Source organism: Amblyomma mixtum, chromosome 1, assembly GCF_055824585.1.
Source record: "Amblyomma mixtum isolate Tamu chromosome 1, ASM5582458v1, whole genome shotgun sequence".
NCBI lineage: Eukaryota > Metazoa > Arthropoda > Arachnida > Ixodida > Ixodidae > Amblyomma > Amblyomma mixtum.
The window spans coordinates 183228035-183239933 of record NC_143012.1 but is presented as its reverse complement, the minus strand read 5'-3'; the positions used below and the strand labels follow the sequence as shown (position 1 = coordinate 183239933).

The window sequence follows — 11899 nt, the reverse complement described above, 5'->3', positions numbered from 1 at the left end:
TCACGTGCTCTATGGCGCGGTTAGGCCGAACACTAGCTTCCAAAAACACAAAAAGAGTTTCGAAGACCCCTTCGTAAAACCAGAGTTCACCAGACGTGGGCCCAGAGGAGCAATCAGATCATGATCAAAGGAGTCTTGGAGTCATTTTTCAGAATGAAGATTTTAATGAAGACAACTTACGCAAGAGATACCTTGCGCTCAAGAAGCGAAGATTGTGGGCTCCAAAGCAAATATATTTAGCTAATATGTTCGTTGAAGTGTTGAATGAAATATTGCCGGCAGCTTATATTGCTGTCGAAGTATGCACTTATGGCAGCGATTGAAGCGGGCTTTATGCCAGTGGGGTCATGTCCCTCTGCATTAGTGAACGAAGGTGGCCTCTATTCTGAAGTAGATTTCATTCATGGATTTTCGTTATACCTGGCTTTCGAAAGGCCACCTAAGAGAATCTAAAAACCAGGAGAGCACTGCAGACTGCTGCATTGGAGAAATGCGAAAACATTTGAGTTTGAATGCCAGCAACTTTTTTGTATGCAATCGTCGTTGTCACGTGACATTTATTACATAACCCTTAGATAACGTCAACAACATTTTGCACGTGACTATTGTCACGAGGAACTGGTAACGTGAAAATTGTATGACGTCTGCAACTTTTTTGCAAGTCATCGTTGTCTAACATCCGTACACATCCCCAACCCATTTTACCGTTGTACAGAGCACAACGCTATCAATTCGTTTCCCTCTAGCACGCTTCAGCTAACAACAATGCGTGGGGTATGCATCGCGTGCCCGCCTGGGACACAAAGCGTCTGGGCTCGAACCACGATGCCGGCGAATTCTTTTTCGAATGGTTATTTCCGAGCGGACACGCTCTGCCGAAAGGTCCTGTACTCGCCACTCATGAGACAAGAAATGCTTTCTCTTAATATCGCAACACATTAAGGTTAAACTTCGTGCATATTGGAATTCAGATAACATTCAGATAATTAGTGAAGTTATAAACAATCCCTGAAGATGACCAACCCATGTGGGGGATAGTCTTTAAGGGTTATGAAAAAGCATTTAATTCTGTTGAAGCACCAGCATGCATAGATGCATAGAGTATGGGTCTAATTATCTCATCACTTACGTGATGGATTAATTAGACGCATCAGTGTGTCGCTAGCCTTCACAAGAAAATTCATAAAGTACCTGTCAAGAACAATATTTGGCAAGGTTAGAGACAATTCTCCGCGGTGATTAGCGGTGCGCTACAAGACGCGTTCGGCTTTGTACCGTACGCAGCTGTCGGAGCTGCCCGACGTAAACACATCCATATCAGCGGCATTTCGTCCTTGCGGCAGGAATGAGAAGACCGGCGTAGTAGCGGCGACCGTCGGCACTCTTTATTTAACACGGCCAGTAGTTGCCTGGAAAGGGAGATCACTGACGTGTGTTTTTTACCGACAGTCAGGGCATTGGAGTTTCAGCAGACGTTCGTATGCATTTTTAGGGCGAGAACTTTGTTATTTGGAATGAGATGTTTAGAGCGGTGCAATATTTTTTTAGGTTTCTTTGCACTTTGTCTAACCGGTTTTCTTGGGTCTCTGTTTAAGCTGGCTTCGCACTGTACTTTGTGGCGAGTTTTTAGTCGTTTAGAAGGTTTTCTGAATTATTGTATTCTTCCTTTATGAATCTCGATTGCTACGACATTTTTCTAGCGGTTTACAACGTTGTCTTTTTTTTTTTTTCAATTGTAATTCGATTCTTTTCTACTATTGTACTCCTGCCAGGAGTGCGATAGGAACGCATAGCCGAGGAATAAAGGTGCGTAAATTGCTTTCTTGCCCTGCAATAGAGCGTCAGTCATAGGGTATGTGTAGCTTAAGCACGTTAAATCTCTGGTAGGACTGCTTCTTAGCAATTTAAGAAGTTATATTTTTGCTTTCTTCCAAGCGTCCCTGTACCTTGTTTGAAGTGGCTATATGCATTGCCACTTGAAGTTTTAAACTGTCCTTTTCATTCGTTAAACGTGTGCAGTGAGGTCTTGAGAGGTCTTGTCTCTCTTTCTTCTTTTTTTGGTTGCCTTTGGTAATTGGTTTTGTCGTATATAGCCATTGTTTTGCTTTGGTTGCCTTTGGTGCGTGTCATTTTGTCCTATATGGCCGTCATTTCCTGCTGGGTGATTTTTCTTATGCAGACTTGAGAAAGGGGAGGTGACAGGCGTTTTTGTCTGCTTCCTTGTTATATCACGACGCACGTGGCAACAATGGTACGACGTGTGTCAAAAGTACTTCCAGGGTGGTACCTTCTAAAGAGGCCTTCTAGGGTACCTTTAAAAATAAATCAACTCTGTTTTTTCTTTAATGGTGCTCGCCCCTTGTGCGACGGCTTCGGTCATCACCTTGTGCATTGTGGGTTGTTTAACCCGTAAAGTCAGCTGGTAGTAAAAGCGCATATCTTTGTTTTCTTATTTCGGTGGCTCGTCCTTTTCACGTGGTCCAAAGCTCTTGTAGCACAGACTAACCTGCCCAAGGTAGGAATTTGAATCTGTGGTGAAAATAGAAAATGGTATTAATTTAATGGGTTTCAGGAAAAGGATTATAAGAGAACCCTGGTAGCTCTACCAGAAAGCCCTTGTATTAAATCTTGCAAAAATTGGCAGTGTTGAGCAGCTTTGGGTTTGCTACCTCGCTTTTACTCTTTAGAGTACATTTCGACTCTGATCAAGAGCTAAATAAAGAAAATTGCGAAGACTGCAATTACGCTCTAATGCACACTTTTAATGCTGCGATTGCGGAAGAAACTCACGGAGCTCTTTAATAACCACTGGCAAGCTGGGACGCTCCCATCAGCCTGGACCCATGCCAGCATGCGATTTATACCCAAACCGGGCAAAGCCCTCACTCTTCAAAATTTGCGCCCCATCTCCTTAACGAGCTGTGTCGGCAAGCTCTTCGAGCACGTCATTCTCAATCGCCTGAACCATTCCTAGAAACAACAGGCTTTCTCTCAAACGTTCAATTCGGCTTCCGCCCAAACATCTCGGCGCAAGACGTACTTCTCGCGCTTAAAGAGTCCCTCTTTTGCACTAAGCGTCGTACAGCCTCTACGCGAGCCATACTGGCCCTGGATATCCATAAGGCTTTCGACACAATAAGCCATGACCATATCCTCACGACATTAGCCACCACGGGGTGCGGCACCCGCATATGGCAATATATTCGGGCCTTCCTTCAGGGGCGCACGGCAGACCTCCACCTTGGGGATATTGCCTCCCAGCCTTTCCCCCTGCCTAACCGGGGAACCCCACAAGGGGCGGTTCTATCACCTTTACTCTTTAACATTGCCCTAGCGCCACTGGCAAAGGCCCTTGCTGCTGTCCCAGGGCTCCACACAGCCATATACGCAGATGATATAACCCTCTGGACAACGGCAGGATCCCTTGGAACAGCACAGGATATCCTACAATCTGCCATAGACATCACCACCACTCATTTAGCAAACACAGGCCTCCGTTGCTCTCCAAATAAATCGGAACTCCTGCAGCTGAAACCCCTCCCCAGTGACCCCCCGATTGAACTGCACATGTACGGGAATCCAGTGCCCATTGTGCCTCAGGTGAAGATTCTCGGCCTTCTAATTAATAACACACTCGATGCAACCGCCACCCTTCAGCTCTTGCAGAGACAGACCAAACAGGTCGCTGCACTTATCAGGCGGGTGGCAGCACGCAATCATGGGCTGTCTGAACGCGAGACCCTCAATATGACAAATGCACTAATCATTAGCCGCATTACATATCACCTTCCATACCACATACTCACTCAGCGGCAAAGACAACAGGCAGACATCCTAATACGCGCGGCTGTCACCTCTGCCTTACGTCTTCCACGGACGGTTAGCACGAAACGTCTCCTGGCCACTGGTACCCACAATACAGTGATGGAATTAATAGAGGCTCAGCGCACCAACCAATTAGTCCGCCTGAGTCGCACGGAAACAGGACAATGCCTACTGCGACAGCTACGTCTCAATCCACCAATTCCCACCCCAACAAGTCCTACACCTTACATGATTTCTCTGCGCACGCAGGATCACATATATCAGAAGCCCCTACCGCGCAATATGAGTGCTAGTCTCCATCACGGTAGGCGGCAGGCACGAGCGAGCTATTACACGAAAACATACAGCAACCGCTCCGATATCCTTTATGTCGACGCGGCACAAAATTCTAAACCAGGATATTTCACAGCAGTCGCAGCCTATGAAGACGGCACAGGGGGGGCCGCTGCCACTATTCGAACTAATTCGCCTGCAGAGGCGGAAGGAGCCGCCATCGCACTTGCTCTGGCCCACTCCATCATTGACAAAAACATAACAGAAATTTGCACAGATTCACAGGCCGCGTACCGCCACTACCTACAGGGCGTGGCGACTCCGGCAACACACCGTATTCTTACCACGGCCACCTCTCTCGACCGAACGGTTACTCTGTCGTGGGTCCCTGGGCATGCCTCGATCCCCGGTAATGAGCGCGTTCATGCGCTGGCCTGAGAACTCTCCTCCCGGACCCCGGAGGATCAGGCACCCAACCCTGCGCAAGAAGCCCCTTCGGTCCTCTCTACATATCACCAAATTACCACATTTTACAAATTCAGCCGCATGACACTGCCACCACCCCACAGTACCTTGTCGCCCTTATCCAGCGCCACATGGCGGCAATTACAGACAGGCTGCTTTATTTCACCCCACCGCCTCTCATGCTTTCATCCCACCTTTCCTCCTGATTGTAACACCTGTGGCGTGCCCAAATCCACACTTTTCCATTACCTTTGGGAATGTCCTTCCCCAAAGGCAGTATCCCCCATCCCCAATCCCACTCATTCTTCCTGGGAGGCTGCTTTACGGACCGCTCAGCCCGCCGGCCAGAAATGGCTAGTGGATCGGGCTTTACGTGAAGCACTAGCCCGTGGACTCCTGGACCAGTAGGGGACCATCCTGGAAGATTTTTTTTGTGTAATAAAGTTGTTTCCTTCCTTCCTGCGGAAGAAATCGGTCAAAAGAGAGGCGCTGCTTTTTGGAATGAAGGAATGCCCTTCTCACAATTCGCGTTATATGAAGAGGTAGAATACTGTCCTAAAATGGGCTTTAGTTTAAGACGCTCTGACAAAAAAAATGCCGACGATTAGGTTCCTTCCTAATGCGAAATTTGAGCCTAGCTCAAATCTCTCAGCTCTTCGATTGATTCAGGCAAAGAATTCGAGCTAGACATGTATGTACAATAGACAACATGTTATTTTTCACAAATATTCCTTCTTCAAGAAACGCTCCACCAAAAGTTCTTGATTGTCATGAAGGAAGCATTGTGGTCGAAGAAATAGATGGATATATGCTCGACTTGCTGCACAAATTCCTGGTTCTCCAAGCCGAGGTCTGTACAAGCATTTAGCAAGGTTGTCACAGCCGTGGGAGGCGCTACAAGGGAGAGGAATGGGATATTATTCCGCATAAGTGGTAAGAAATTCCTGTTTGTCTTTATATCTACATTAAAGTCTTCACTCACCCTGCCACCCTGACAGTGTAAATGGTCGATCGCGAGAGTTCGCTCACCGTTGTCAGCTGTAACGCATGCAGCCCACATCTATAGCTCATAACTCCACGTACCTGTAAGCGCGCTTAAGGCGTACACTGACCCAGGGAGCCAGTTATGCGCACTTCCTTTCCTTAAAATGATCGCAATGTAAAACGTTGTCAACGCCAACGGCAACGAACGCAATGAAAGCCGACGGCCTATGGCTTCAGCGCCGCGTTTCTAGCACAACGTTGTCAATGCCCGCAGCTCACATCTCTCTCATCACACCACGTCCCTATACGCCTTTTCACTGTTTACAAACACGCGCCTCTGGCGCTCATTGGCTGCTCCCACTAAACTTCCGGCGAAGAACTTCCGGCAGTGTTTTTCAGGCGGCGCGATACGGAGACCTCGACTATCCGTGCGTGTTTCGAGGCTGTGCTTACGTTCATTGTGCGTCGCTTGTACAAGAATAATGTCAAGTGATTATTTTAAGAAGCTGGACACCGAGGCGCAAGTGCGGTACCGCGCGAAACTTTCGTTCAGAGGCGAGGAGCTGCCTGACGCTCTCGACGACGACGTTGTCCGGTTCGCCTTTACATCGGGCCCACGAAATCTGCCGCCTGTGACAGCAGCAGATATTTATTTGTATCTTGTGGAAGGCGTGTGTTTTTACACGAACGAACAATTTAAGGCTTATAAACTTGAAGATGCTTACAACGCATTCATATGCGGAAAGGTGAAGCAAGTGAGATCTTTCAAGGCGGGAGCGCACGGAGACGGCGTTATTGTTATTGCGGCGACTGTGGAAGCCAGTCAAACGCTTTCGAAGTCCTACAAGGCGTGGTGCATTGCGAAGGAGGATGGAACCGTCGAAAGTGCGCATTGCACTTGCATGGCCGGGTAAGTAGGCGAATCATAATAAGAGCTACAATGCGATAAGCCTTTACCTTGCCTTATTTTTCATTTTTACGAATCAAACCACAAAGAATGGAGACTTTCCCGTTTTCGAAAATTCTGTACTAGTTGCGTTACAGGGCAGAAAAGCGCTACTGTTCGCATAACTATGCGCGTGTAATGAAATGTTTGCCATACTGCCGTAATTCGTCATTGTAAACTTTGTTTGCTGTGCTAACAGCCGCCGGAGCGCGGCTTTATCGCTTTGCTCGTCGCATGCAGATTTGTCCAGAATTATCTCGTTTTGTTTGTGACACGCCGCCGCATCTGGGCTGTTCTAGGTTGTACATGTCATTTGTAACATGTTATCTGTAACTTTCCATACTGTCTTTAAATTCAACTCGGCCCAGTGCTGTCAGTAGTCTATTTCGAGGATCGCCGAGAGCGCTTGTGATCACCGACGCATATTATTCATTCGTGGGGCGCAACTCAGCCCAATAATCCGTTTGGTCAGACAGCTGTTATTGGTCTCCATGCAAGTCTGCTTTATTAAAGCCACTACTTTGCGACAATATTCATGTCATAGCCAGATCATTTGTCGATGCTTGACTGCATGATGTTGCATTCATCCTGATCGAGTTGGCTTGTGGATGACAAAAGTCGTCAGATCTCACCCTCCAGCATTCTTTTGTACATGGCATTTAAACTTTTTCTAGGGCCACACTTCTCACCAATAATTACAGTTGTTTGTGAACTTTTTATTTCTCATGTTTCCTACTTATTTTTCAGCCTTGGGGAATGCTGCACACACGTGGCTGCACTCTTGTTTAGAGTTGAGGCAACTGCGCAGTATGGCCTGAATGACCCGTCCCCAACTGATGTTGCATGTAAATGGATTGAAGCATCAAAGGGAAGCACAGTAAGTCTTTGTTTTCATTCTGCCATGAACAGAGTTGTGAGCAAAATTGTAATTGACACTGAACTTTCCACAGGCAGCACCAGTCTCGGAGATCGAATTTTTTAAGCCTAAAATAGGCCGTGCACCACCCCAAGTCAGCGAGGCACCAGACCACTCAGTACCAGTGCTCACGGATGAGCAAGTGTCAAGGTCAGTGTCAGGGAGCCAGTTATGCTCACTATGGCTTCAGCGCCTATGGGTTCAGCGCCGCGTTTCTAGCACATCGTTGTCAACACCAACGCATGCAGCGCACATATCTCACTACCGCCACCAGCCGCGGTGGCTCAGTGGTTAATGCGCTCGTCTAAAGAGCCAGAGTATTCAGGTTCGAACCCGACCGCGGCGGCCGCGTTTCGATGGATGGTGGTGGTGGAAAACGTTTATGTACAGGTATAATACAGGAGGTTATGCATGAGCTGACACAGAGGGGGCCAGCCCTTGCAAATACTAGGTGGAGGTCCCTAGTTCGGGACCCCAGTGGCATCGGCCGCCGCCCAGGCTCGCGCGACCAAGGCCCGTTGGGCCTGCAGGTCAGAGCAGCCGAGCAGGGTCGCCTCCCTGTCCTCCCGGGTTGGGATGGGGTGAGGGGGGATAGCAGGGTTGGAGGGGCAGGCCCACACCATGTGGTACATGTCCGAAGACTTCTCCACACAGTGCGGACAGCTGCCCGAGAAAGAAGGGTCGAAGTGTTTCAGAGCTGCCGGGCACAGCAAAGTATTAGTGTACATGCGCAGCAGAAGCCGCTCCTCCGCCTTTGAGAGACGTTTACACGGGCGGGGATAAAGACCATGGCCAGATTGATAGAGTAAATCGTTCTCTTTGAAGGTGTAAGCTGCAAAAAATTCAGGGGGCACTTTGACTGTCTAAAGTGCGTAGAGGCGAAAGCGTTTTCCGCACCACTTTCAGTGCTTTTGTCGCACTGGTGGCGTCACATGTAATTGAGTACTAATTACTAATTGATGAAAAATCACTAATTAGTGGTTAATTATTGATTAACGTCTGAATACTAATTAACTGCTAATTAAGCTTAAGCTTAAGCTTCGCCTTTAGGAGTGGAACGCGACAGCGTGTTGTAGCGCTGCCAGGGAGTCCACGGAACGCCACCACCCGTTCGGCGCGATGCCTTGCCGTTTCAACGCAACGGTTTTTGAGGAAAGGAAATGGCGCAGTAAATCTCTGTCATCTCGGTGGACACCTGAACCGCACCGTAGAGGAACGGAGGAAGTGGGAGTGAAAGAAGAAAGACGAAGATGGCCCGTAATGAAGAAAATGAAAATCGTATTTGAGGAAAGAAAATTACGCAGTAACTGTCTTACATATCTCGGTGGACACCCGTCAAAATTCAGGGAGGGGGGGCACTTTTTTGACCTAAAGTGTGGTCACTGATGTGTGGTTAAGATGATAAGCTTCGCTTTTAAGAGTGGAACGCGAGAGCGTCTTGCAACGCTACCAGGGAGTCCATAGAACGCCATCGCCCATTCGGTTCTACGCCTCGCTCGTCGGTAAATTGGTTTTTGAGGAAAGGAAATGTATTTCTCTCTCATATCTCGGTGGACACCTAAACCTCGCCGGAAGGGAAGGGAGCAGGATGGCAGTGGGCGAAGACACCGTATTCACTAGACGTGCCTTTGTTCATTCCAAACCATCGAGCTGGCATGCCGGAGTGGATAGCATGCTCGTCTCGCACTCCGAAGACCGGGGTTCGATTCCCGAGCTCGACGAATTTCTTACTACGTTTTATTTATTTAGATGGCCGGACTAGAGAAGTTAATTAGGCTAATTGGGTAATTAAGCAATTAACTAAGCTCAGTCCCACTTATTTGGAGCATCACTATATGGTCCCTTCAATTTGTTGCATGGTTACTAGCCAAAGTTCAATTGGCCCCGTTTGAAATTGGCGCACTGTGACGTCACGACCGTTTCGACCAACTGAAAAGCGTGACATTCTCTGTCGACAACTGCTGCTTACAACGATGAGACATTAAAGGCTTTCGCCTTAATAAATTCGAGTTCCTGATCGTCAGGGTCGGAGGGGAATGTCCGGTGAGAGAGCGCGCGGGCGGCGGAACGCAAAAGGCACCCGTGGGCTGCGCGATGTCAGCGCACGTTAAAGATCCCCGGTGGTCGAAACTATACCGGAGACCTCCACAACGGCAGCTCTTTCTCTCTCTTCTTTCACTCCCACCTTCCTCCCTTCTCTAGGGCGCGGTTCAGGTGTCCAACGAGATATGCGAGAGAGATAGTGCGCCATTTTACCAATTTTACCACTATGTAGCATAAACCATGATTGAGGTGTCCACACTGTTCCAAGAGGGAAGTTATGCTCCTTCCATCAGCATTCCAAGCTCCCGCTCCGTTGGTTTCGCAGCTTAAAGCGCGCAAAGGTGTCCACTGCTGGTTACAACGGACAGCGGCGACGACGACGCTGGCGCCGCGAAACGCAGAAACGCCAAAGAGCGGCGCTGTAAACTGTTCGACGCTGGCCAGAAAATAGCAGATAAGCAAACACTAAGTGGTTAAAAAACAGTATAAAAAATTGCCGAAGACACTTTGGAAATTCTAAAGTGTGCTTGGCGAAAGCCTTGTGGTCAACGCACAGCCACTTCCCCGAACCGCTTGGCGCGTGGCTGGCTTCCGGCATGTGCGGTTTTAAGCATGAAATGCTTTTAGCCCCCGTTGTCGGCAGTGTGGTGACGTCACGCCGAGACCGAGAGCCATCATCCGGGCACTGAAATCCACTTATCCGGGCACTGAAATCCACTCATCCGGGCACTGAATTCCAGTCATCCGGGCTCTGAAACGAGAACATCCGGGCACCGTACGAGACTTGACGAGATTTCACGAGACTCTGTAAGCCCTCCTACGCGACAGGCATGCAAGCGCCGGTTGGTCTCCAAAGGAGTCACAAAAAATAACTGCTGCCAGTGCCTTCTCAATGTTTATCAAGACATCAGCCGCTGTGCGTTTGATAATGCACGGAATTATAATTTCCGATTTCAATAACGCTTGAAAAAAGCACATAAATGCCACGATACACTTCGTTGTCATACGTGAACTCTTAGGGGCTTCGCGCATCGAAGCAAAGCCGCGCAGGCGCACAGGGGCCCGGGGGGAGAAGCGCTGCGTTCAAAGGGCAAGGCATCGCGCCGAACGGGTGGTGGCGTTCCTCCCTTCCATTACGGTGTGGTTCGGGTGTCCACCGAGATGGCAGAGAATTACTGCGCCATTTCCTTTCCTCAAAAAAGCTTGCGTTCAAATGGCAAGGCATCGCGCTGAACGGGTGGTGGCGTTCCTCCCTTCCTGTACGGTGCGGTTCGGGTGTCCACCGAGATGACATTAGGCCCGTAAACATTTCATGCTTACTCTACTCTCGGTTGCGGGAGAGGCAGAGATTTTTTTTATTGTCTTTGCAGACTGCGGTCGCTTTTTACTGCGAAAGCGATACTACTCGCACTTTCAAGCCTTCGCGTGACCCGGCCGCAGTTACGTTTGACCTTTAGCGGAGTGAATATGGGCGACTAACTCGCTCCTTCAGATATCCGGCTGCAGTTACGCCGCGCTGCGCACCTGTGGCGCTACTGCCGCTGTGACGTCATACCAGGTGTAGATTATGTTTTCTTTTTCTCAGTCTCAACAACATGATAAACAAAATATTAAAAAATTAGCGAAGACTCTCTGAGTCGTCGCGCAGCGGCGGCCGGTAGCCACGCAAGACCTGTAGACGCCGCGCACTGCGTTCCTTCAGTTGGAGGCACTGCGCTTTTGCTTTCGCAACCTACCAGGCTTAACCAAAGCTAAGCCCCGCCAATTTTTTTATTGTGTTTTAGAGTGCAGCTATTTGGCGCCCGTTCGCAGAGTCGTCGTCGCCGTTGTTCGTTCAGCGTTCATTGTGTCCATTGGCGTTGCCGCGCTGGCGTTGGTGTTTTACACTCCGATCATTTTAAGGAAATGAAGAGCGCATACCTGGCTCCCTGGGTCGAATTAACCCGATTGAATTAACTTTCCCTCAACAGTCAGAGAATGAGTAAAATTGATGGAGCAACTTTATTTTTTTCAAATTTTTGCTCCGAAAGCCCATAACTAGGAAGTTGTCAGGAAGTAAAACAGGAAATGCTTCATGTCTGCCGTGATGCTGTTCATCCACTGCTTAGAAACAGGTAGAACAATTGGAAGTTGGCCAAGGGCTTCCTTCGTGAATATCGGCCCTAAAGGGCTCCTTCACAGTAACTGCATTGAGGGTCTGCGCAGTCAACCCTTTGGATGAGCTCGTCATCCACCTCATATTCTTCGCCGTCCAAGATGTCTCCGATCGTGAGAAAAGAGCGGATGTGATCCAGCAAGTAGGGCCCGAGTGAATCCAGCTGAGGAGGCTCCTTAGCACCCTTGCTGCCTGCTCCATGCTCCGAGGGATTGCAGACAAGTTCCTCGTGCACGATGCCAGTAAGTCTCCAGAACTGTCATGCCCAAAAAAGGAAATAGCACATGTACAT

The 11899-nt window shown here is 48.8% G+C and overlaps 2 protein-coding genes across 2 annotated transcripts in view; one reads left to right on the top strand and one right to left on the bottom strand.

Moving 5' to 3' along the window:
* The first annotated feature begins 6449 nt into the window (after positions 1-6449).
* Positions 6450-11899, top strand: part of LOC149370175 (uncharacterized) — a 230897-nt gene continuing 225447 nt past the window's right edge. The window contains exons 1-3 of the mRNA XM_089560409.1: positions 6450-6457; positions 7241-7370; positions 7444-7559. Coding sequence (XP_089416535.1) covers positions 6450-6457; positions 7241-7370; positions 7444-7559 — 254 coding nt within the window. The remainder of the gene's footprint in view (positions 6458-7240; positions 7371-7443; positions 7560-11899) is intronic.
* LOC149370178 (uncharacterized) overlaps positions 11483-11899 on the bottom strand; it is a 47134-nt gene continuing 46717 nt past the window's right edge. The window contains exon 3 of the mRNA XM_089560396.1: positions 11483-11863. Within this exon, the coding sequence (XP_089416522.1) occupies positions 11615-11863 (249 nt within the window). The 3' untranslated portion in view covers positions 11483-11614. The remainder of the gene's footprint in view (positions 11864-11899) is intronic.